This window comes from Vanessa atalanta, chromosome 9, assembly GCF_905147765.1.
Source record: "Vanessa atalanta chromosome 9, ilVanAtal1.2, whole genome shotgun sequence".
NCBI classification, from domain to species: Eukaryota; Metazoa; Arthropoda; class Insecta; order Lepidoptera; family Nymphalidae; genus Vanessa; species Vanessa atalanta.
Genome location: NC_061879.1, coordinates 4,854,251 through 4,880,849, shown reverse-complemented (window position 1 = coordinate 4,880,849; position 26,599 = coordinate 4,854,251). Strand labels below are relative to the sequence as shown.

At 31.1% G+C, this 26,599-nt stretch overlaps 1 protein-coding gene across 1 annotated transcript; it reads right to left on the bottom strand.

Moving 5' to 3' along the window:
- Positions 1–689: 689 nt before the first annotated feature.
- LOC125066583 (homeobox protein goosecoid-like) lies at positions 690–26,415 on the bottom strand. The gene is made up of 3 exons (XM_047674715.1): positions 25,864–26,415; positions 16,642–16,880; positions 690–1,039 (listed from the first exon to the last, which is right to left on the bottom strand). The coding sequence occupies exons 1-3, from the start codon at positions 26,081–26,083 to the stop codon at positions 830–832; spliced, it is 669 nt and encodes a 222-aa protein (XP_047530671.1). The 5' UTR covers positions 26,084–26,415; the 3' UTR covers positions 690–829.
- Between the last annotated feature and the right edge of the window lie 184 nt (positions 26,416–26,599).

Below are 26,599 nucleotides of genomic sequence, written 5' to 3'. Positions count from 1 at the left end.
CACTTCTTTTAAAAGTAAATTATCCTCATAGGATTAGAGTAAAACGTATTGTATACTGTTTTTAGAGTGACTTTCCAAAAACATGATTCATTAGAATTTTACGTAATAGCTTCAAATCTTTGAAAAAGAGAAGTTAATTGAGATAAATATCTAAAAAGCAATTATTTGACATTCATGATTCAACATTAATGTATATTCAGATGTAATGTTATATTTCTAACTAGAATACGAGTGACTGAGGTGAGCAATTTTCTTGTACTGGGCATATTACTTAAAGAAAAAATCAGTGACTTAAACTTTTTTTGCCTTGAAAATAAATGTGATACAACACAAATCCAGATGTAATTTCACAATAGCATCAAATATAAGTTTGGAAACGAAGAGATGAGACAAATACAATTAAATATATGGGTATGGTACCTACCACTTACATATCAAGATGCAAGAAGAAATATACAACTTAGAATATATTTATTATATTACAATTTCAAGACATCAAAGCTTGCGATACGAGTAGATAGGTACTTGTCCATTTAACTAGATACATTTACACTACAATCATAAAATAACTTATAAATATATATCTATAGATACACTCTAGACGATACAAGAATTTTATTAATCTAATTAATTTAATTATATAACAATAATTACTTCAGTAATCAAAATGTTATTATTACGAAGTCATGTTGAGTCCTTATTGCTAAACGTTTGTGCACTTCGTTTTAAAGTATTTTTCCATATTTAAATATGGCGATTTTATTAATGACACCGATTCACTTCCAAAGACTTGCACTTTTATGTTCACTCTATGTTTTAATACTAGCACTTAAGCGACTTCCAGATCAGAGTCCTCGGAATCGTCGGTGTAAGGACGAGGTGTGGGCGGCGCAGGGGGTAGTCGAGAAGGCGGCGAGAGGCGCGCTCGCGCTGACACCATCGCGCGGCTGCAAGCGCGCTCCTCTTGCAATTTACGAAGTCGCTCCTGTTCCTCCCGCTTCTGTTTACGCCATTTCGCACGTCGGTTCTTAAACCAAACCTGCAAATTTCAGAGTAAACATATACTTTTATATAAAATTATTCGTCAGAAATGTAATTATTTATAGCATAATTTAGGCAGGGATTGCATCGAATGCACAATGCATCGACCATTAATTTTAAAATACAATTTTAGATTACATCAAGATTATAGAATTAACAAGAAAATGCAAACTTTTAATAAAAATATTCAAAATTTATTTAAATTAAGCTTGTGTCTAGGCCTATACTAAGCTAGCAAAATTGTTGTTTTTTTTTTAAGTGAATGTATTTTCAGTCTTGTATGTTTTGCGGTAAAATTTCGATATACAGCTATTTACAATAATATATATATAAATATATACTGTATTTGACAGTTTAAAATCGCGCCCACGCCACGCATGAATCTATCGGTGGTGATCAAGATTTTATTTGCACGATCTAGTTCTATCACACCGGTATTTTTCATAAATGTCTTACCATTGCTTCCAAACTAAATTTTATTAACTAGATATCACTCAGTGGTTGTAATTCGACCATAAACATTGTTGAACATTTAAGGAAAATAAAAGAACACACTTTCTAACTCTCATTTCACTTTTTTTATTGACGGAGGAGAAAGATTATCTATAGATAAATCATAAAAACGCACATAATTACCAGCTATACATATTATAAGAAAATGTTTGTACTAAAAATATTAAAACATATTTCTTATTGCTTGTATCTTAACACAAATGTTAGTTAATTATGTTAAGAAAATATATAATATGTGTATATATTATTGGTTTTGTATTGATTTTAAGAATACGGGTAAACCTATGCGGTAATCATAATATAATTGGTGCATATTTAACTTCTCATATAATTTACAATACAATCCATAAATTTCTGTATAAAAATCCATATATTTTTTTTATTTTCAAATAATTAAATAATAAATAGTATTAATTAACTTCAGCACAAAAGAAAACACAGTAATATTCCTATTAAAGTATTTACATTCAGATAATATAATAGAATATATAACAATGTTCTATGAACATTCTCGTTACAATGAAAAAACTAAAAATATTCAATTTAAATATCATATTTACAAAATAATTCAAGTGTGAAGTACACAGCGTATACATTTCAATGGCTCTTTCAAATATGAAATGCATTCAAACGCAAGTAAAATTCATTCGTATGTTGTGATCAATAATACATTTTAATGTGGTGTGTGATCCATGGACAATTGTATGACCCAGTTTTACACAGCATTGACCGCGCTACTGAACTAACACCGGGAGTAAAAAAAATTTTTTGTTTGCTGGAATCAATGATGTTTCTCAGTACGTCTTGGTCGCTTCCACTCGACTTGCCACTCACAAGTGTCGTTGGGATCCGGACTGCGGGTGGTCGCGGCGGCTTAGTCAGACGTCACAACAGTGAAGGCCTTAAATTTTCTTCATTCATGACTATGGAATATAGCAATACTTTTATTGTAATGTACTACAGCTTAGCGAAAATACTTCTTTATATTCCATTGAAGATATATGTAGGTATCTGTTTATTTTTGTTTTAATCGAAATTAATTCCTATACATTCTTAACCGATATATAATATTAAATTTTTAATTTTTAAATAAATAATTATATAGACGGTAACAAAAGAGTACCTATTATTGAATTAGTAATCTTTTTTTAACAGCAGGTAACTGCATCAGGCAGACAATACACAGAGTAGGATAATATTCAATTGAAATACTTAGTCATAAAATAACCCAAATGAGATTGAGAAAACATCACTTTCTAAATGTATATATAAAAAATAATAAATTATAACAAAAGCGGCAAAGAGCAATCCCAAAGTGTGCCGAATTTTATCGAAGCTGGGAGCTTAAAATTAATTCGTTAACGATACCACCATTGTAGGAGTTAATTGCATTACAAGTGTCGGTGGGTAGCCCAACAATAGCCCTATTAACTTTCGGTAAATGAGTGAGATGCTCTAGCACTTATCGGGTGCTCTGACATTGTGCGGCGTTCATGCGGCAAATATGGCGGCTGCCATCGCCAGACCCGAGGGCGGCTCCTCACTCGGCACGGTGCATGATTTCAGCTTATCTCATTTCTCGTGTTTTGTCGATGCCTTCCCGCAACAAGATTAACTAACCCACGTCTTTTGAACGCCATTCATATACTAGTCGATGTTAATGCTCATTGTTTATTTTCATTGAATATCAATTTATAAAACCAACGCCTCCCCCCCATTCTGTTCATACAACGGTTTATTACATAGGGCGGATGAATTAATAATTAATTTATAAAAGTCTCGTATATTATTATCAAGTCTTATATGTGATTTTGTATGAGTTATTGTATATTCTTCAGTTTTCAGGTTTAAGGATAATAGAGACCAATGTCGCTATTGTTTCATGTCCAAGATATACTAAATTCCATTATGGCGCTGCAGTGATTCTGATATTCATACCTACCTTAATATGTTATTAATAGCTCGTACTATACCAGAGGCAAACATTGCTTTATTGAAACTTTAAACTGCATAGTAAATGTGTATAAGTTTCACCTTTGTTCCGGTTTAACGAGATTGTGTCGTAAGCATTTAACCTGCCTAGGCTCCAAATGCTTTAAGCCTATAAATACAATATTTTAGAAGTATTTCACTATTAATATATTTATTTATTTTTAGAAAATGTATTACTTAAAACAAATATTTTTTTTATTTTTTATTGATGCAATAATAATTATATTTTATGAAATAACTTTGCACGAGTATGATAATTAATTGTGCATGTTGTGTCGGGATGACCTATTGGATAAAACACGTGCTCTTGGAACACATCCGGTGTTCCAAAGCCGTGCAAATGAACAAATAAAACTGATTTAATGTGCTACCTGTCAAACCTAACGGTGCGGGAAAGAGTAGTCAGAAAAGTGGGATGTTTGAAAAGAAAGCCTAGCCTATTTTTTGCCAATCATTGTGGTAGAATTAGCTACAAATAAAATAAGCAAAAATTTTCAGGCTACACTTTTCTTTAAACAATTACGTATACATATGTTTTGCATGGCATTGACGATTTTGAATCTTTTAAATTAATTATTATTCTATTGTAATTTTCAAGAAAATTATGCTTTGTGATTTTTATCAGGATGACAATACAAATGTATCTATGAGGTACGAGAAGGCAACATATGTAAACAAATTATCCATATCTTTTAATTATAGTATTGTAAGTTTATCACTTATACCTTGTATGTTATTCGATTTGCTTTAAAAATAATATGTTTTTATAAAAAATACACATCGCAAGTCTCTCTAAATGTAAAGAAGATATGTTTTACTAAATTTCAATTAATTAAGAATTGATTATAGACGGTGTAAGAAATTATTAACGTGACCTATGGTCAAAGCTCCATAATGATAAAAACTTGTTTTACTTAGAACGATTTACTTATATGTAAATTTATTAAATAAACATAAAATTAACTTTACATATCAATAGTCAAAATCTAAAAGCCAGTCAAAGGATGTTCGGTAACAATATAAATATTTAATCATATTTTTACATTGAGAGCAATTCATCATATACATTAGCTATGATCAATTGCTCTCAATGTTAAAATATTAAAATTTGTTGGCAACACCTCGATATATTAAAAATAAAGTATTAATGTTTAACTTTAACAATTGCTACCGACTACGTAATCGCAGATAAATAATGTATAAAAACAATTATCATCTGCAATTTAAAACAAAAACATTATGTAAAACTAATGACTTTATAGATTATAAAACATCGTAGGAATGCAAAGACCATATCCATACAGTTTCAAATATCAAAATTTATTATATCGTAAGCAATATATTATGTATTAGACGAAAATAAAAAAATAATAATCCTCAACCGAATTATCTTAATGATAACGCATAGTTATAAATTGTCAATCGTTATTAGAGAAAACAAAGAATACGAACCGTTAAGAAACCTAAGATTTAAATGAGATAATTTTAAATTTATTACTTGTTCAGATTAAATTATTATTAAATTAACCTTATTAAAAAAAAACTCAATTCTTAATTAAAAGAATATATAGTTAAAAAATTTATAACGCTTTTACCATAACACAACAAATAGAAAATTATACCTTTTACAATTAATGTTGGTACCTCCATTTTACCTCCTAAAAATCAGAAATTTTATTAAGTATTATTTGTACTATTAGTATTGAATTATAGCGATTTGCTTTTGGGTTTTAATTAAATTGGTACATGTGTTATTGTTGTTGTATACCTATAATATCGTATGTTTATTTTAAATTAAAGTTTTTGAGTACTTATTGTCTCTGGGCCAGAGTTCAACCCCCCTATCAAATTTTATGAATATCGGCAAGACATGATGATTTTATTTATTTATGTAATTTGAAATGGTTAGTGTATGTGGTATGGGAAGAAACGCAGATGATGTCGGAGAATCGGACTTCGCCCTCGGCTATGCGCTCCACGCATCGACGCCTAGCTCCTGTCGTCTGAATATCTACAAAACGCCGGCGGCGTCTATACTAAAACCATCATTAGATTTCTAAGCTTGTTTTGAATTTCCTTTAATGGAGGAAATGCTGTGTTGTTGATATCAATAGAATGTGGTTTGATACAATTTAAATTGGAAATATTGAAATCACACCGAAATAAACTAACAAACATAGAATATTCATTATAGAACACATTATTTATTTTTAAGGTAGTATTAATAGATGGCATAAAGTAGATTAACGCTTGCTGGACAATACCTTTAAATTTTTTATTTCCAGTAAAGAATGGGAATTCTGTGATCTGTTATTAAAGAGAAAATGATTATGATAAGATAGTTCTTAAGTTTGTGTTTAGGTAAGGTTGGATCATAAAATGAGATGAACGTTAAGCAATATAGTCGTAAGAGAGCATCGTGTGAACCACGCGGTGAGGTTGAGTGGCGGACGGGCGCCGCGGCGAACCGAACCCGAACTTATTGTAATAATGTTGTTAGAACAAACATTGCCGCTCCCTCCGCAAGCCTTGTTTGAGATTACAATTACGGTTTTAGCGAACTGATTTATTAATGGACCACCTGATCCGCCTCTGATACTTTAATGTCGATTTAATTTACATTCACCGCTTATTTTGGTCATCGGGCTTTAGTTTATGAAAAAAAAATTTTCGACATTGTTATTCAAATATGTAAATGTATAATTATTAATAAATTTACTCCTTCGTATAAAATATATAAGTATGAATCGAACATTAAGTAAATCAAAGAGCTTCGTAATGACAAAATGCGAAATGCGAAAATAAAAAACAAAGAAAACTCAATTTAATTGAAGACATTTAATAATAAAACTAATAAAGCTTAACGCTATTTCTATTGAAAAATCACCTTCTAAGCCACTGCAAAGCTCTCACACCTGTCGTATTTCGACTCCCCATTAGCTGTGAAATGCATTAGTCAATATTAAATATGCCATCCGCGAGTATAATTCCACAAAGGGCACTTCAAATCACACCCATCTCCTTTCGGTTAACGTCAAAACATTACTCCTCTTCGCGGCCGGAGGCTGAAAAAGTAACCCCCAGTGTCTGTCACTTCATATCAATTACCGCACGCAAACAACCGTGCCAGCATCTCTTTGCTGCCATAAAGACCTATCTGCACACAATGCGCCAACCAAATCGAAATTCAGTTGTCAAAAGATTGCATTAATAGTACCTCAGTTCTATCGTAAATCAAAAAAGTATTTTATCATTTCTATTATGAAGTAAAATAAAACTTACAGTCAAAGTTATAAGGGTGATCTTCGTCGAGCTGTGACATAGCTTGGGGTACCCCGGAGGGTCGTTTTACAAACATCGAGCTCCCCTAAACGTTATACTTTGAAAACAATAATTTGTATTGCGTATCGAACGCGCCTATAAATAATAGAGTGATACTTCAGCCAGAGCCGAACCCAAGAGTCCTACATTTCTACGATTATTATTAAATTAACACTCACTTAACTTACAATAATGTATATGATAACATAGAACTTTTAATAACTTTGTTTATTTATTTTATTTCTTAGTATAGTCTCATAAATAAATGTATCTAACAGTTGCGAATTTGATCAGAGTCGCTTTGGAAATACATATCTATATCGAGAAAACATTAACTATAGTTTAATGTTTGTTTAAATTCAATCGATAACAATTCTGACAAGTTATGGAATAGACTTTACAGTAGTTGTGTAGCTATTAAAATTTAAAACTATAGGAGCGCGATTTTTGATATTTCGTATTTCGCTCGTGAAATGTTGACAACCGACTTAAGAGTCTTAAGAGTTGTCAACATTTTATACGTCATTTTTAATATGTGTATCCTATAAATTTTAAAATTATTATTGTCAATGTCGCATATCAAATTCTGACATTTCACGCTCGTGTTCTACGGTGAGTTTCGAGTTTGTGCGTAAGGAACAGCTCTACTGGAAACAAAGTTTTTTTGTTCGCTTATATTCAAGTTTTCAGTTAGCTGATTTTACCAGTTGATTAGTTAGGATCAACTGGCAACAACGAGTAAAAGGATAAGATGAAATTAGAAGTTCGACGAGAGATTTCCTAAACCAATATTCCATAATAATTCTATTGCGTTACTTTATATCGTTTTAAAAGGAATGTCCGTATTTTTTTTTAATTTCAAAATTTAACTATACAGAGAGCCGGACATCGAAGTATACGGATTCTTATTTTTATTTCAACGTATGAAGCCTTAAAAAATCAAATAGGGATATAAAGCGTACTCTAACGTACGAGCAACTACGCGTCCGCATGGATGATGACTTTAATTAATCTAAGCAAAATATGTGTAACTACGTATATGACGAAATAACTGGGATGTACGATATGAATCTTCTTTTTTATTTGTTTATATTAGGTAAGCGGACTGGCAAATAGGCTACCTGATGGTAAGTGCTGGTCACCACCGGTCATTGGCAGTCTAAGAAACATTATCTAAGTACTTGGCAATGTTATGTCCCTTGTGTTTGTAATTACACTTGCATGCTTTCTGAAACTCAAAAGTGCTAATTGCCAGCTTCGAAACCTGTTGATAATTATTTTATTAGAATATTTTTGTCATACTTATAATAAAGAGGTCAATTTTGTTTATTTCTTAGTATTTTTTGTTTTATAAGTTGTAATTTTAGAGTGTAGCCACTTAAAATTGTCATTGCTAATTAGGTATCCTAATTACTCAGAAATTTACAGTCCTCAACATTAGCATAGTATATTTAAATTAATTGTATATTTTTGACATAGACGTAATCTAGGAGACTCTAAAATATCATTCAGGCCGCTCGTTGTCCGGTGCCGTATACTAAAATTGCTGTGCTGTTAATTAAAAGGCTAATTAAACTAGTTGGCTGCGACGTGTATAAGTTAAACCCAATTATATCAATTACGTATATTCGATGGTTTTGAAGTCAAATTTCTCTGGTTAAATCCTAATCAAATCAGATATCACCATAGTTTTATTGGTTAAATAAAATAATATAATTAAGTTAATATTGTAATTTAAAATCATTTATATCGCATAAAATGATGTAATCTACCAAAACAATTGAAAGTTAGATCGTATCGTTTGACATTCAGGTATGGCCAACAGGCGTAAAATGAACTGAAACAAACTCTTTGATCAGCGACGTCGGATCACTGCTCAGCTCATAAAAGCGTTATTGCTTTGAGTCGACGCGGAAGCAAAAGACAAAATGGCGCCGCTTTATTACTTAGTAACACATTGCGAGCGTATCTCTTTTATAGCTAGAAGATAATTCCTGCCGGAGGGAGGCTGCATGCGACTAGGAAGCGACGTTGGGCCGCTTGCTACTGGGCGGAGCGACACGCCCACTTTTTCTTGTTCATTGCTATCTGGGGATGTGCTTTGTCATTCAGTTGTACTTGTTTCCATGTTTTTTTATATTATTTCAGGTTTTAAAAAAATATATATTCATATACAATGAAACGGTACGGTTTTTATTTTGTCACGTAAATACATTTCAACAATAAGTATATTTTTTATTATTAAGTAATCGTTACTGCTTAATACAAATATTAATAAATTGCGGAATATTTATGAGAATAATATTCGTAAAATAATTATTATATTGAAATGTACCTAAATAATTTCATTTCATTGTTACCATCAACGTTCTTATAAGCTATAAACATACACAACTTTCAACATATAATTAAAAACGTGTTTTTATTTAACAATTCTAACATGACGTTTGTCTTCCATAGAACGAGTATTGCATAAATAGATAATTTCATTACAATAACGTATTTTGCAAAGAGTCATAATGTGAGTATACGCTTTCGATTTAATCAGACAGTTCTCAAAGTAAAGATCAACAGTGACTCCACGTAGTCGTACCTTATGCTCGGGGCGATGGCGGCTGAGACCGCCGAGATTATGTGTCTCTTTAATTATTAATTATGTAAAGAGTTGAAATGCAATGATTGAGTCTCAAACAAAGCAATGCCACCCCTTCATTGTCTTTCGTTTGCACAGCGTTGTTCATCATCTTATAAAACAAAGAAATTAAAAATGTCCTCGTTCTACTGTTATTACCTCGGTATTTGCCTACTTGGAGCAACAGAAGCTGTCCTGATGATATGAAAAAAATATAGTTTTACCAGATTATTAATATCGTCGTGTTATTGTTAGTGTGATAGCTTATTATTGTAAGTGACTATAATTTGTAATGTTTTCCATACTTGCAATTACGTAAATTTTAGATTAAAAATTAAATCACAATCAGAGGCTGCAGAGTACATTGTTGATAGACTGTATCATGTCGTCTTATAAATCATAATTAGGAACCGACATTACTCAATGTAAACCTGGGCATCTAAACCAAAGAATGCGTAATGAATATACAGGCTAGCTTTGTAGAAAACATTGTTAGGAAACCTGCTTGTGTCAAATGAAATTCTACCTCGCGTAGGTCCGTTGCAGAGCAACTTCATTCAAACCTTCTATAGGCTACTTTTTATTTTTTGCATTATGAGAAGAAGGTACCTATATTTCTTTTTGACTCTAAATTATAATTTCAATGAAAGTTATAACCTGTAACTTCGAATTTATCGAATTTTAAATATATATATATATATATATATATATATTATTCTGAAATTTTATAAACTTAGGTACATTCAAATTATAGACGTGATCACTATTGACGTGCAAAGATAGATAGTTATTATATAGATTAGATATTTATCTGAGAGGTTCATGCCCTGTCCTAAACTAAACTTACTAAAGATTTCAATTTAGAATTTGAAAGCAGTTAAATTCGATCACGTTAAAAAAAGTTAAGATATGTTTTAAATAATTCAGAACAATGAAACAAAGCACTCGGCTGTGAGGGTAAACTCGATTTTCAGTAAGTGTTGTGATGCCTAAACAAAAGCGTTTTAATAATGCAGTTTCCAATTGCCGCTGCGCAAATAGCGGGGAAACAACGCTCTGCAACTGCGGAAACAAGCATTTTTAAAATACCTCGCTGTATAAATATCGAATATCCAAAAAAGTTATGTTTTTTAATACGTGGCTTGTATGGTTTGTTTTACGTACTTTAGTACAGGTTTACCGTTAACACTTTAAGCTCTACGGTGGGTACGTACGACCGTTTAATTTTATTATTGAATTAATCGGGGATCATAAAAGTAATCGTAACTAATAATTAACTTATACATTTTTGTATTTTATTTTTACAAACCCATACTATTATTTCTATTTTTAATAAATAGATAGATATGTTAAATCACTTTGAACAAGTAGGTAAAAGTTTCATTGGCCTATATTTTTAACTGTATGTACTGTTTGAGCTTTATGCAAATAATGTGAAATAAAGTTTTAATTGTTTTATTAACTTAAGAATTAATAAAATTAAGTGCTTAAATATATATAAACATAAAGTATAATTATACTTTATAAGTATAAGTCTTGGTTAGTGGTAGTATCTAGACTTCTTAAGGCTTTGAAACGGTAATTTTCATATGGGTTTCTTTTAAACTATACCCTAGTGCAGTTTTTATTCAAGTTCCTCTTGTAGTGTGTGATATAACTTGCGATACGAATAATCGGAATCGTAAGACTATATACGTCACTTAAAAAAACTGAATGCTGGTTATATTTATAAAGAAAACAAAACTTACTGTAAAACGTAGACATTTTTATGTGGTTATATGAAAAATTAGATTCCGCCTTCAGCGACTTCGGCGCGTTTAAAGGGACTTTGCAGGTGATTGGTACATTTTTCCGGAATAAAAAGCCTATGTGCCAAACAATAATTTATCTTTGTGCCAAATTTCATTCAGATTCCTTTTATTTCAATCTAATTAACATGCATGAAATAAATTTATTTTAAAATAATATTAAGCTCTTTTTGCTAGTTCATCATTCGTTAGTAAAAAATACTATATAAATAGTCAGACATTCTGTGGCATGGCAAGTGTTAAAGGACACAAGGTCACGCACAAACACTTTTGCTTACGCGAACCCCATCTAGCTTGTATTGATCTTAGCATATAGTGATTATATACAGTATACAATTATACCTTTTATTTCTCGCTGGAAAAACGCATTACACCTTTACCCCAGTAAAGAGAGGGGGTATGTGGGACTCACCGGTGCCCAGGACTTACGCTAATTACACCGGAATACCCACTGAAAAACCAGCAGTACCCTCTCCGTCTTTTCAGGGGACTCCACAGGATCGCATGCTACTGTGACGATACAATTATACCCTACATAGTAGTATAACGTAATGATCCAAGCTAAGTGCGATTTTTATGGAATCAAAATATTCTTTATTTAAGTTGGCCCATAAAACCACATTTTGTAGGTCAATTTACAGTATTGAAAAGAACCGGCATGATACTCAGTAGTTACTCTTTTCCACCATTTTAATAACAGAGTTTATGACAATAAATTACAACCAAGTTTATATTTTTTCTGCCTGGAAATCAACAAATACTAAGTACTTTCCTCGCTTTTTTATCATCTTATCTTGTATTTAGTAACATGCCTTAAATACAAATGTTTTTATGACAGATATTTAAATTAAATTGAAGGTCAACCACATCCAAATATTATATAAAAATATATAACATTAAAAAGAGTCGAAAAGATTTGAAGGATTTGCAGAAATTATGTTGTTTTATTATACGACGCAAAAGGTTTCACACAAAGGTTATATTTCATCGATAAATTGAGTCACGAGTTACGCAAATCGGAAAAACACAGTTATCCTCTGAAAAGCCTTATAAGTGACCCTCATTAGCCTCATTGTTGTACTTTTATCGTTCCCGGCGCCCTCAGCTCAGTCTAACATAAATAAATCAAATTTAATTAACTCAGATTAATTTTCGCGGCGCCGCTTCACCCGCCGTCGAACGTCCCTTTTTATTTGCCCCGAGGTAAAATTCTTAGCTCTCCATTCGACTCGCGGTGATTTTATAAGGATTCTTTAATAAAAAGTTTACATTTAACAAATTATACTTGTCGCCCAATACTTTTTAGCCGAGAAGCCGTATAAATAAGATTAAATTTATCACATTGATCTTTTTAACCATATTCAAGTAAAAATAAACTTTAATTAATTGTGGAGTTTAAATGTGATCCTTAAAGTGTGCGGGTTACAAAATGTAATTTACCTACACTGACTACAGTTATAATTTTGATTCACTCCAAGAGATGTTTATGTCTTTATAAAAAGATTTAAGCCAATATTATCCTACATTTTCGGTGTAAATGATCGCTCTGCCTGAGTAGTTATGAACACTGTCACCTAGATCTTATCGCAATCCATAGGCCATTTTCTATTACCTATGTGTCTATGTATGGTAACGTTGTAAATTAAACTTCTTTGGGCGTAAATCGTACATAACTTTTGCGTATATGATATTAAAGAAAAAAACGTTTTTGAAGCAAAGGGTTTCATTTCTGTCACGTGTTCCTATTGAATAGCGAGAGATTTTAATTTTTATTTACTCAACTGTTTAAAGCAATATATTTTTATACAAATTAAAATTATTTTTAACTACTGTTAGAAGGATCATAGGCAGTTGAGCGATCTACAAACCTGTTTTTCAAATTTTTAGTAAGTATATTTCTGTGTAGAGTTGTATTAGCCTTTACCACAACAATGAGATAGATATGTTTCTTTCACTATTTATAGCACAATCTCTACAATATCACAGTATTGTCTATCTATGCCTATGAGACTGTCCGTCCTTTAAGTCCTCATCAAGTAGATCGGATTTTAGCCAGAAACTTCAGATGGGGCTATAAATATGAATGTACGTAATGTCCATACGTGATCTTAATGTGTCTGTTTTATAGCAATAAACATTTTGAATTCTATTTTTTGTTTAGGTGTAATATATTAATACATTTGGTACCTGAACACATTTTAAGATGCTCTTTAGATAAATGAACTTTACATTAATCTTAAAACGGGCTAAGTTTTCTTTGTTTTATTTTCTATATTCATAAAAAACTATTCATCTAATAGTAATAAATATACTATTCCTGTGATTTTATTATAATTTTTTATACTAAGAACTTATTATATTATATACAAATAAAAAATAAAATGACTACTTTACAAATCACAACCACGTTGGGTCGCAATTCCGATCCCCTGATTCATATTGTAATAGTTTATAGTCTCAACAGACATATTATGTATGATATGATGCATATTCTTTGAGATATAGGTTGTTATGTCAATTCAGTGGGAAAAATATTGTCTGTCTGTATTGTCTGTTGGTGAAAAAATGTGAAAGATATTTTATATAAAATTTCCATCCTATATTAAAATTTTTGTTTCCTTCAAATGTCATGTCTTCCGCCACTTCTGTCTGTACTCAAAAACGACTACTAATTTATATAATAATAAAGTGGAAAGAAAAGTTCAAGTGTAAAATTCACTAATGTCTTTTGTAAAAATGTGTGAAGACGTCGAAAAGTATGATGCTGACTGTGGGCAATAATGGCGTGCGCCGCGTAAACCAATAAAGATATTTATATATGTATGTACGTCTAACAGTATAAACGTTTTATTTAGACTCTTCTACCCTTATTATAAAATAAGTCATAGTGAGCATTTTAATGTTTATAAAAACAAAACGTAATAAATGATAAATTTAGTTCAGCAACAAAAATGGTTACATTTTAAATAACGTAGTACGTGTTATCGCTGCAGAATTAACCAATTTTATTTATTTTATCAGAGTGAAGTCGTGTTATATCTGTTCATGTAATTTCTCTAAAATATTTGCTAGTTCCATTGAATAAAAATACATTTTTATTTTTCGCTCTCATGACAATACAAAATTATAAAATGTTTCGTTAAAAAAAGAAATAACTTAAATAAATAGTTTTTTATGAAACAAGTAATTCGTATATTTTATTACCTACCTATCACAAGTAACATGTAGAAACTGAACGGATATGAACGGCCGTCGGCCGAGCAAAACGTGGGTGGTGACGACTTTATGGTAGCTGATTATAAATTGTATCGGTTAATAAAACTCAGTACCATATCGACAGAAACGCTAGTGGTTCAAGTATTATTATAAATATATATGTAATTGAATTAAACAAATAGCTTATTAAACAGCATAAAAATATAATTAAATTTGCGTAAAAGTAGTAAAAATGCGGGCATGTAAACAACCGCTGAATCGCTGTCTGGGTGGCGATGAAGAAGTGGAGTGGACGGCACACACTCCAGCAACACCGGTAGCCCGCAAACATCTCTCGCTTACAACCGATGGCCCAAATACTGACCGGACAGTTAAGCTACATAAACACACTGTGTAACAGTTTACTTAAGGCATTGAAAACCAACAACTGGTAACGAAACCGTAGATATTCTATTTCGTAATATTTTTTAAATTAAATTAATATAATTTAATTTTACTTTATATTTAAAACAATTAAATGTTTTTTTTCTTATTCTGTTTTGTGATCCATGACTCATAAACTTACATCAATGTTGAAGATAGGTGGTTTAACATTAGATACATTTATTCCTAGAAATTAGAACTCTTAACTAGGTAACTTGTGATAATACTGCAAATGGTCAATGTTCGAATAAAATTATGTATTTACATTCGTGAATAATATTATCCTCAAAAGTATTTTTTATAAGTATTACTACTTTTTAACTTTGAAAACAAATTAGAGATTACAACTAAATAGGGTACTTTAAATGGGATTTATTTTTTTGGTACAGGCCACCCACATAATGTTGGCACACGAAATGCCGCGTCAGCTTTATTGACACTTAAGACCGACCCTTTCACTTCTTCTAAACTTTGCGCTTTGCTTCCCGATAGAAGAAAAACGAAGCTAATCTAAGCTTTTTTAAAAATAAAATGAAACTAATTTTAAATTAAAAAAAATGTTTGTTTTTACATCCAAATGTAAGTGTAATTAAAAGTCTTAAAGCTACCTCATTTTATGCCAATATAATTTCATATAAAATTGAAAATGTAATCGTATCTACACTTATATTATAAAGCTGAAGAGTTTATTTGGACGACCTAATTTCAAGATCTAATAGTCCGATTTACTTTGATTTTTTGCTCTGACTTTAGAGAGCCCATTTATTGAGAAATGTTTAAAGGATATAATGTAATATTACGTTACGTTTAATGTAGGTGAAATCACTCAGAGCTATTTATAATTTATACTAATGTTATAAATGATAAAGTACCTCTGTTTGTCTGTTACGTTTTAACGACCGAACCACTGAACCAAATTTCATGAAATTTAGTATGGAGCAAGTTTGAACTCCAAGGGTCCTTTGAGATTACTTTTTTATACCTAACATCTGACGACCAACCACAAAAACGAGCAAAGACGCGGAGTACAGCTACTTATGCCATAACTAACTTATTTCAGGAAAAGCTTGGATGCCAGTGCCAATATAAGGAAAAAAATTAATTTAATAAAGTAAAGTATTAGACAAAAACGCAAAAAAAATATATCTAAATAATGTAACACACTCGACTGGTGATCGCCAGTCAGATTCATTGTTGGTCCAGATAATCTGAACTGCGGTCATGATGTAAAGTTGTGAACAGTTCTTATTTTTTAAGCAACATCAAATATAATAAATATTCAAAATAAAATCGAAACTAAATAACATTTACGGATTTAAAATACATAATGTTTTTGATACCCATTAAGCTTTAGGCGATTTGCTTATAGGACGTTTTGCTGTAATTACAAAATAAATAAAAAATGAATTGTTATATTTTAAGGTTGTATACATTTTTGAAGCAAATTATTACGGTTTAGACGGATATAAAATATCCTATTGTTTGGTATTTTTTTACGACTAGAATTCGTGGAAGTGCATTTCGGCCTACGTCACCAAAGTTTGCTCTTTTTATTTAAACAATTAAAAAATTGTAAGACTACCAAATGACGAATGCAGTATGAATTTATAGATATTGAGGGTATATGTACGTTTTATTTAGATATTGGATTTAGGTATATTGATATATAATTAATTAAATACTATTATTACATACCTCAACTCGTTCCTCCTTTAAGTCGACTCTTAACGCCAGTTGCTCTCTTAGAACAACATCAGGATAATGTGTCTTGTCGAAGGTGCTCTCCAACTGTTCCAGTTGTTCTTCTGTGAAGATGGTACGGTGTCGGCGCTTGCGTTTAGGCGGAGGACCCGAAAGTCCAGCTAAAGCCGCTGCCGCGTAACCTCCGTACAAACCCGCATAGCCGCCGGCTGATGTCACCACATTCCCTACACCTGTGCAATTTATAAATATTTTAGTAATGTTTTCTTTCGCCAAATATTGATAATATATATATATATTAAAAAATTGATCAAAAGTATATATTTATTGATACTGTTATTTGTTTTTTGATATTAGTCTTCACGGACCAATATTTTAGTCATGAACGTCGACGTTTTGGCCATTGTTTTAGGTTAAGAGGGTTTATAGTTAAAGTTAAAAATGGATAGTAAAATCAATAATACGCTACACAATCCCCCTGCCGACACAAATACTAAATTCTCAACGCACCGCCACCTCTACTTTGTTTTTATTCTATTAATATATTTTTATTACTGTTCCGTGATTAGTGGAGTATTACACATTGAGAGTAAGAACTATTTAAGGCTCTTACTATAAAACTATTTTATCTATAGGACAGAGGCTGGCATGTTTTTCATCATAATTATTGTCATTCAACTCTTTGAATGCTGTGATTACATTAATATAAGTAGTTATATTTAATTTTGATCTTAATATCCAAAAAATTGTGTAACCGAACGCTTACTATAACAGATTAGGTACTCATTTTTTTTATAATTCTTTAAACTACAGAGATTTCACATAAATACAAACGTAATGTATATAAGTATAATTAGTATGTAAGTACTTTTAATAAATGAGTAGACGTATTTTTTGTACGCGTCACTGAAAAACCCTACTATAATAAAATGTACACAAAACTTGCACCAGCTGCAACCAAATGCAGCGCCTTTCGGAGAAGGTTTTTAAATATAATCATCAATATTGTTCTATTAGTAGCTGCTCTTCGCAATTTCAACCGCTTTTAATTTAGTCTAACGATGTGACAAACAGATATTTCATCTTCTTAGTCTTTTATCTGATTTAAAGATAGTCAGATTAATATAGTTCAATAAGATCACAGCTTAAATAATATGAGATACGAGTTATCTACATAGTATAGAACAAAGTTGTTCTTTACGTCTGTACGCTTAGATCTTTTAAACTACTCAACGAATATTAATGCGACTTTCATCAATTAATAGAGTGATTCAATAGTACGTATGGCAGGATATCGTAGCACAGGTAAACAAAAAAAATTGTTCAATCAAAAGTTGTATATGGACCCTTATTGTATTCGTGTGAAGACGAGTGTGATAGGTAGGTAAGAAATACCTATAGATCGTCATGTGTTATTTCAGGGTGACAAGAATTATAAGTATACAAGTAGAAGCCATTGAACTGAGAATTTAATCGAAGATTATATGTACATGATATGATATTATGATAAATCACATATGTAGGTAGGTATGTGTTGTCTAGCTACATCACGAAAATGTTGAAGTTAATATTAACTTTAATTAAGCTTTTTTGATCAATTTCCCCGATTTGTTCTTGATGAAAATCGAGCATTTATCGAGATAAAGAATAGGAGAATTATAAATTTACCTTGATTGCCTTGTCAACGGTGTACCATTTCTATGATATTTTAGGTTTTAAAAAAATTAAATTAACAAATAATGAAATAAGGTTATATATTTGTCTTATCATCATCTTAGACTAAAATAATAAAAAAAAAATAAAAAAAAAAATCACAGATAATGAATTTTTTTCGTCACATTGAAATGGTAAAACATAGTAGTAGGTATATCTGGTGGGTGGGGTAAATGGGTATGTTGGTCCAAACAAAAAAAGACTTTTTCAAATCGATTTATAGATGACGGAGTTCTGATATGTTAAATATTAAAAAAATGCAACCACATTCAATATCAATCAAAATATAATTCGAGTAGGCTTTTAGAAGAATAATACTAAAAGTAAAGCTACCACCGGTTCGGAATGTAAATTCTTCCGAGAAGAACCGGAAAGATATTGAGTATTTTCTCTTTTTCAACATTGAAATACAACCTTATTCTTTTTTTGAAGTCAGTTAACAAATACTTTCGAGTTTTCGCAAGGATTTATATTTTTAAATTATAGCCCGAAATGCTTATTAACATGAAAATAGTTGTAATATCCAATCCAGAATCTTTGCGGAGAATGATTTCCATTAAACCAATTTTTAGAGTATCTAATTGTGACTTTGCAATAGTTTAAAATTTCATATAAATTTACCGATTGGTCCAATTGATACCAGTGGTATAAGAGTAAATTAAAAATTACAAAAACAAATATACTAGCGTACTATATACAGGCTTTCCGATTTACATGAATAAGATGAGGATGTACCTACCCATTTTTTCTCGTGTTCTTTTTCATTATTGTGCCGTTATAAATAGAGTTATAGATTATTTATTTTACTTAAGTAAGTGGGATGGCTTATATACATATATATATAGATCTTTATGTAAAGTTGCTATTTTTTAAATTCAATTGACTCAATTTGATTCAACTGACTCCTTCATAACAGTGCCGTAAGTAAACACGAGTAAGACTCCGCTATGTCCATACATAGTATTATAAGTTTTTAGAATCACTAGTTTACTTTAATGCACCTCAAGGTGGAGGTGAAGCTTGAATATTTTTTTATAATAAAAATGTTCCCGTCTACTACAACAGGTACCTTATATATTTGGTTATATAAAATGTGGGACTGACTATGTTTGACTAGAAATAACGGAGGGGCGTACAAGGGATACAATTAACTCAAACTAATATCGGTATTAATATAAAACACATATCTGGTTCAACCATAAATGGAAACCAAATTTTAATATTTAAAAAGCTAACCAGACAGACGTCCTGACTTTTTGAAGAGAAAATTGCTTTCAAAAACGTATTGTTTATTATTATTATTCTTTATAATACACGACATTATTACTTTCATTTTTAGCGCGTATTTGAATAGTTTTGTTGGTTTTACGACACGGCTACATACAACTGGCCATGCAAAAACGCGGATTTTCAAGATTTATGCCACAAACACTAGGGCGACTGCCCTGCGAATTTATTGCGGGACATTGCAAATGCTAGCCGGCTATGAAAAATGCACTCAGAAATCGTAAATTAATTATTTACTTACTATATTTCCGACCGATGCATCTGTTAGGTATAAACGATATTTGCAATGCGCATTCTGTCAATTGCACCAACTGTTAAAAAACTGACAGTTATATAAAACGGTTACATCAACGGTGGTTATATTAGAAAAGTTAATATGATAGTTAAGGTTTCTTTAATTTTTTAATGTTGAGAGCAACTTACTTATTTTTTTCTTTTATAAGAACCTACTCTTAATTACTCATCTACCAAATTATTTATCGAGTTTTTCATGATTTCCGAAATAGCAGAAATATTAAGGGAAAAAAATTGTATATAAAGAATATTTATATTTAAAGAATAAGGATGTTGCATATAGCTTTACAATCGTAGATTCAATTATTATTTTTTTATCTGTGATCGTTTATTTTTCTTTTAGTTATGCATTTTTTGTTTCGTTTAATATTATCATGATAGACCGAACAAAATAAGGGAAAATTAGTTACTATTTAATAACAGAGAGATACAAATTTTGTTATTGTTTATCATACATAACATAAAGCATGTTTTATATTTAATATTTATATTTAATAAATATATTCCTTGTTCCTTCTCTCTCTAGAATTTAAGCATTTGAGGTGATTGTTATTGCGAAGCAATTACGAATGTTAGGAGGTTTACTTGTAGTTCTATCAATTCATCCAATTAATCAAACCAATTTATCTTTAACTTGTAGTACCTAACTACAGTTCTGGTAGCTGAAATTCTGAACTGTAGATTAATTATTATGTGAACACTATACAGATATTGTTCAAAGATAGTTAACGATCTAAGGCGCTCCGTAGTATTGAATGGAGCGCTTTAAGTAGCTAACTGTTAAATGTCTATAGTTATCTATATAAATAACTAAAAAATATGGACACTACATAAAATTAAATAATGATTTTTATTTGTACATGAATTGTTTCCAACAACTATCTACAACATCAATGAATCAGATTAAAAATTGAAAATAATTGAAATTTAATACTTATTGAAATTATTTAAAATATGTATTTTCCAGTACAACAGCCGTAGATTCAGTGGGTATGACACCTTATACTTAATACATATATACTATGATATCATAAAGATGGAGAGTTTATTTATATAAAATATTCACGTTAAATAATCCTAAACCAGATTAATAATGCTTAAGAAAGTATATATAACCTTTCATTACTTATGTATCTTCTCGCTACGAATCTAAAGACAGACACCTAACTATAGACGTGGTAAACTTAGCAAATAAAGCAAAGCAAGTATAGCCGATTTCAAATGCAGTAAGAGAAGAGAGACAACCCTATGTGTACGAGTAGATTCAATACCATATATTTATTGCTCTATTAACTGATAATTTCTTCATATTTATAGTATAACACTGTTCCACTTAACTTCTTCTGAATATTAGCTTTTATTACTTATAAAAAATCCGATAACTACTTCGCCGACATTAAAAACGCCATTTATTCACGAATCCATAATGAAAACCATAGACTATTGTAACTTCAATGATATCAGATGAATTCCTTTTCAGTTGTTTATTTGTCTCCAGTTATTGGAATAGGTTATAAGTACGCGAAACATGAAGAACGACGACGGGTGTTCATTTTTCCATTTAGTTAATGAGATTACATACCTATATCCCATATACATATAAAAATAGCATAAATAAAAAATAACGATGGTAGAGCCGTTGGCATTATTATTAGCTAATGCGGTGATAAAATTGCAAAATTACCGTATAAAATTGAACAGTTCAATGCTAAATCTTTAATACAACACATCAAATTAAGCTTTACGTTTTTTTTTCTGTGTTGCACCACAAAAAACAATCTGTTTTTGAATACAATAGTACTGTCCACTCTAACGTATGCGTGGGTATTTAAAAACATATTTTAGTTTCGATCTGTTTACTTAAAACGCTTATGTTTATAGAAATACTCTAAATATACTTGAATTAATATCGCACACTATGCCTACCAAAATTATCAAATCGGACTAGTTGCCGGAAATTAAGTCGTTCTAAAAATCTTTTCAACTTAAAATATTAATACAATAGCAAAAGTAAAGATACTCTTAAGACAAGAACGTTTTTATCTTATTATATCGCCAATCAGTAATACATAGTGTTTGTTCCAATTTGAAGAGCGAGTGAGCCAGTGTAATGGCACATCATCATTTTACTTGTTAGATTGGCGGTGCTTTGGCCATGTAAAGAATTGTTAACAATTCTTAGAGCGCCAATGTCTACGGGTAGTGCTTACCATCAAGTGGCCCATTTGTCCGTCAACATATAATATAAACAAAACCTTTTTTAAACGCCGAACTGTCAGTAAATGAGAACATCTTATCATATATCTGCGCGTCGCGAATTAATTACATATTTAATAAGGATAATAATTAGGTAGACAAAAATATAGAACGTGTGGTAGAGAGTCGGGAACTTTTAAGTTATTACTGCCGTAAGTACTGAAACTAATTTCGTTTAAAAATCAAAAATAAAAATACGTTCTATTCACGTAGGCTTTTATAAGCAAGTTTAAATCGTTCATTTTACAGAATATAAAATTAAACACAGCTAAAAACATTCGCAATATGATTAAATAATCACAAGCCGCCAATAAAAAATTAAAACAAATAATACCAATTGTTCTTTAAACACGCATATTTTTTTAAAGCACCATGTACAAAATAAACATCGAAATTTAAATACAAAATAAAAATATTAGGTTGAAGACGTCGTGGGCGATTAGAATTAACCGAACAGCAAAGCAGTCGACCCGTGAATATCTGAGCTTAAGGACATATAAGCGCTCCCTAGACGCGGTTGAAACTGCCTGACTGATTCCAAATACAACGCTATAAAGAAAAATTCAATATTTTTGCATGCTTCCGGCGTCGCTGGGGTATTACAATGTATTATTTTTGATAAAATGTAAAAGCTTTTAAGGCCGCCAGCGTATTTCTAAGGTACTATCGATGGTTTTTGACTCACCGTCTTCACATTTATACGAGAGCGCGCCCGTCTAAGCAGTATTGATTTAAAAATACTAGGCTACTTGTAACATGATGCGAGTCGACGTATTAGGGATTGTTTCTGTACTTCGTTTTGCATCTACTTATTATTGGAAGTATAACGTTTTGTATGTGTGTGTTTAAAGATTCACGAAAAGAATCATACAATTGATTTGCATGAAAACTTTTTATCATTACAGCTTCTAAATTATAATTTGTTGTTGTTGTTTGAAACATTCATAAACATATAAGTATTTTGTTTGTAAAAATATATCGTAATAATAAAAACAAAAAATCTAGTTTTTTGTTTTATTTAAGTAAAACACATAAATTTGTGAGTAATAAACATGTTTCGACCGCTTTTTTATCTTCCTTCATATTAATATCATTTTCTTTCAGCTATAATAATTATTTAAAACATAACTATCACTGTGCTTTTTAATTATAGATAATTTAATTAACCTTAAGTATTCTTAAGGTTAATTTAAGTACTAACCAATTATATTATCGTTTATCGCTATTATCTCTGAGAAGGACATTTGTCGAATGTAAAATCGTAAAATTTTCTTAGAGTGAAAGTCGTATATACATGAGATAACTCTATATGAAGTGGAGAAACTGCACATTTATGCATTATCATTAGCTTTTTTTTTACATGATTTATGTTTAAACGTAAAGAAAAATAAAAATCCTGTAATTGTCATTTTCAAGTTTACGAATATAATTCACATAATACTACTTATTATTTATCAATTCCAGCAATTGGCTATGAATTTACGTAAAGTTTACCGAATGTTCTGCCAGTATTTAGCTGTTATGTCTAATATTCTTACTAGATTTACAGTATGAATAGCAAGAGCAACTATGTAAACCAGCTAATGTTAGGCATCAAGAAAATAAAATGATTATATGGTATTGTAGTCATTTTAATAATATATTAAATTTTTCTATATGGATTTTATGCTTATCTTGTTAAAGATTTATCTTAATGTTGAAGTTGAAATGGATAAACTTTATTAAATAACAAGATTGATTAACGGCTGCTAATGTTTAGCCGGACTCTTTCACAGAAGGCTCTATCTAACAAGGAACCTTATGTTGCAAAAACATCTGCAAACTTCCATAGGAAAGCACAAATACAAAACCCTATACATATTTTATTAAAATATATCTTTAGAATACTTACAAATTATTTAAATGGAAGTAAAGGTATAAATAAGCGTAAAATGCTAATTATATTATAATAATGGTGTTTTATTGCGTTAATAATAATTATGATATTCCTTCACGTTCCTTCCTACTCGCATGGATACTTAAACATATCCTTTGTGGTCGAAATTCACCCAATATTTGAAAACCAAAACCTTGACGTATTTATTTAAATAACTAATAAACAATAGCAGTTATTATTATTATTGCTGTTGTATTGATTTGCTTGTTTCCCCTATAAATAATAATTTAGAATGTTCTGTTGTAAGGGATATAAAAAAAAAAAGAATAAAAATTTTAACCATAAATGTTTTTTTTTGTGGTTGCGATTTATAAAAGCCCGAAGATATTTTTCAAATTTTAAATACTTTTCCAGAGAAAGAAAGACTTTAATTGGGATAAACCCTGTCTTCACCCCACGATCCCTCTCGCCACGGATAGCCCGAGGCAACTTATGCGCGCTACTTAGCTTAAATGTGAATATACTTAATATTCTATTACTTAAAATAAACTTTAAAGTAATGCTTAAAGTTGTAAAAAATCTTGGAAATTTAATAAAAAACTTAAGAAACTCTTTATTATAATGTCATTTTAATAGATAGATTATTTATAGAATAATGAATGGTTGGTTTATTAAAGTTTAAATTAAATACTAACATTTATATATATTATAGACAAGCTTAAATTATGTAACTTGCATAATTTTGTAAGTTAAAATACATTAAGAAGTATAAGTAGCAGGAGGTGTAGCCAGTTATTATGTATCTAATAACTGGCTACACCTGACTACCTAACTAATTAAATTAAATACCGTTATAGATTTCTTGTTAATATTGTATATGTATTGTTTTGAGATATTATCTACTGTACCTACTTGATACGTCATACATAGTACAATATTAATTATTTAAATTTATACGTACTTATGTATGTATTTTTATTATATATATATAATATATTCGGAAATTCACAAAAAATACTTAAATTTTCAGTGAAAATATATTTCTACTTGGATGGGATAAGCGAAGTGTCAAAGTGTGATCTCCGCTCGCTGAATTTACAATAAACTATAAGTACATGTAAATAAGTTGACTAGGAATCTATATACTGTAGGAACTAGACTGGGACAAAAAGAACCAAGGGGATAAATATAAAAGAAAATCATTCTTAATTTAATCCGAAACCATTTATATAATTATAGATTGTAAATAAATTTAGGGATATCAGTATCCCTACTAAGAGTTTGTGATTAAACTAAGGGTCCGGTATACAATTAACATTTATTTACATACCAGTTATTTTTTAAGTAATTGATAGACGGTTCTTTATTTACTTCACCAATCGGTAGCCGTAGTGTAGCTTAGTTGCGATCTAAAACCCCACTTAGTACCAACTCAATTTTCACTTATTTCAATTATTTATTCGTAGCGTGCAAGTTTATAAATAAAGAAATAAAAGTGTTCATATAATAGTATAAAATGGCCAGTAAGTTCTAAGGCCACTTTTGCTCACAGGAATTTGCTAAGATAATTAAATAATCTCTACAAAAATAAATGACTCTTTTTTGTTAGTTCTTTTACTCGTCTACAATTATGACAATTTCACTTGTAACTAAAAGTATAATCTGTGCCTACGTCTGATATATTAATTATTTTAAAAATTACTTCCTTTCAAAATTAGTTAAATATATTTTACACATTTCAGATATTCATATAACATGCTATAAAAATATAGTCAAATATCTAGACGTACCAAAAATATCGTGAGCTCTGTGGAAAGGTGAATGGGCTAGATGATGCAGCTGCAGCGGCGGCATCGGTGGCTGCGGCCTCGGCGCCAGGATGCTGTCGATGGTGAATAGCGGCGGCGGCGGGCGGTCGACCAACGAGGCCCCACCGCCCGCGCCGCCCAGCAGCAGCGCCGTGCTGAGCAGCGCGGGCGCGTCGCGTGGCCAGCCACCCGGCCCGCCCATGCTCTCGCACTCTCGCTGGCTGCTCGCACCTTCCGCCACGCTGCCTCACCGTCCTAGCCGTGGCGCGCACCACTCCGCACAGGATATCCTCTCGTATACACCACACCTCATCATACTCCTTTCGCTCTACTTACGACCATTTTTCGATATCCGATCACGACAACACAGAGTTCTTAAGTATATAATTACGCTCAAGGGCTTAATATATTATTCGATATAAAAAAAACTGTAGTTACAAGGAAAGCTTTTTCGTGATATGTACGCGAAACCGGAAACTCACTGATTACTATAACCGAAATGATAAGATAATAGGGTGAACGCGTGATGCGATTGCGAGCAAATCGTTTTAGTGAGATGTCGCGTTGAGATTCGAGTGGTGGCCCGGAGCGGTGCGCGGCGCGGCGTGGGGTGGCAGCCGCCCGGGGGCGTGCGCCGGGGCGTGCCGCGGCCCCGCCCTCCGTGCAACTTAATGGATGTGACAATACGACGCTCCCAAATACTAATAATAGTAATCTG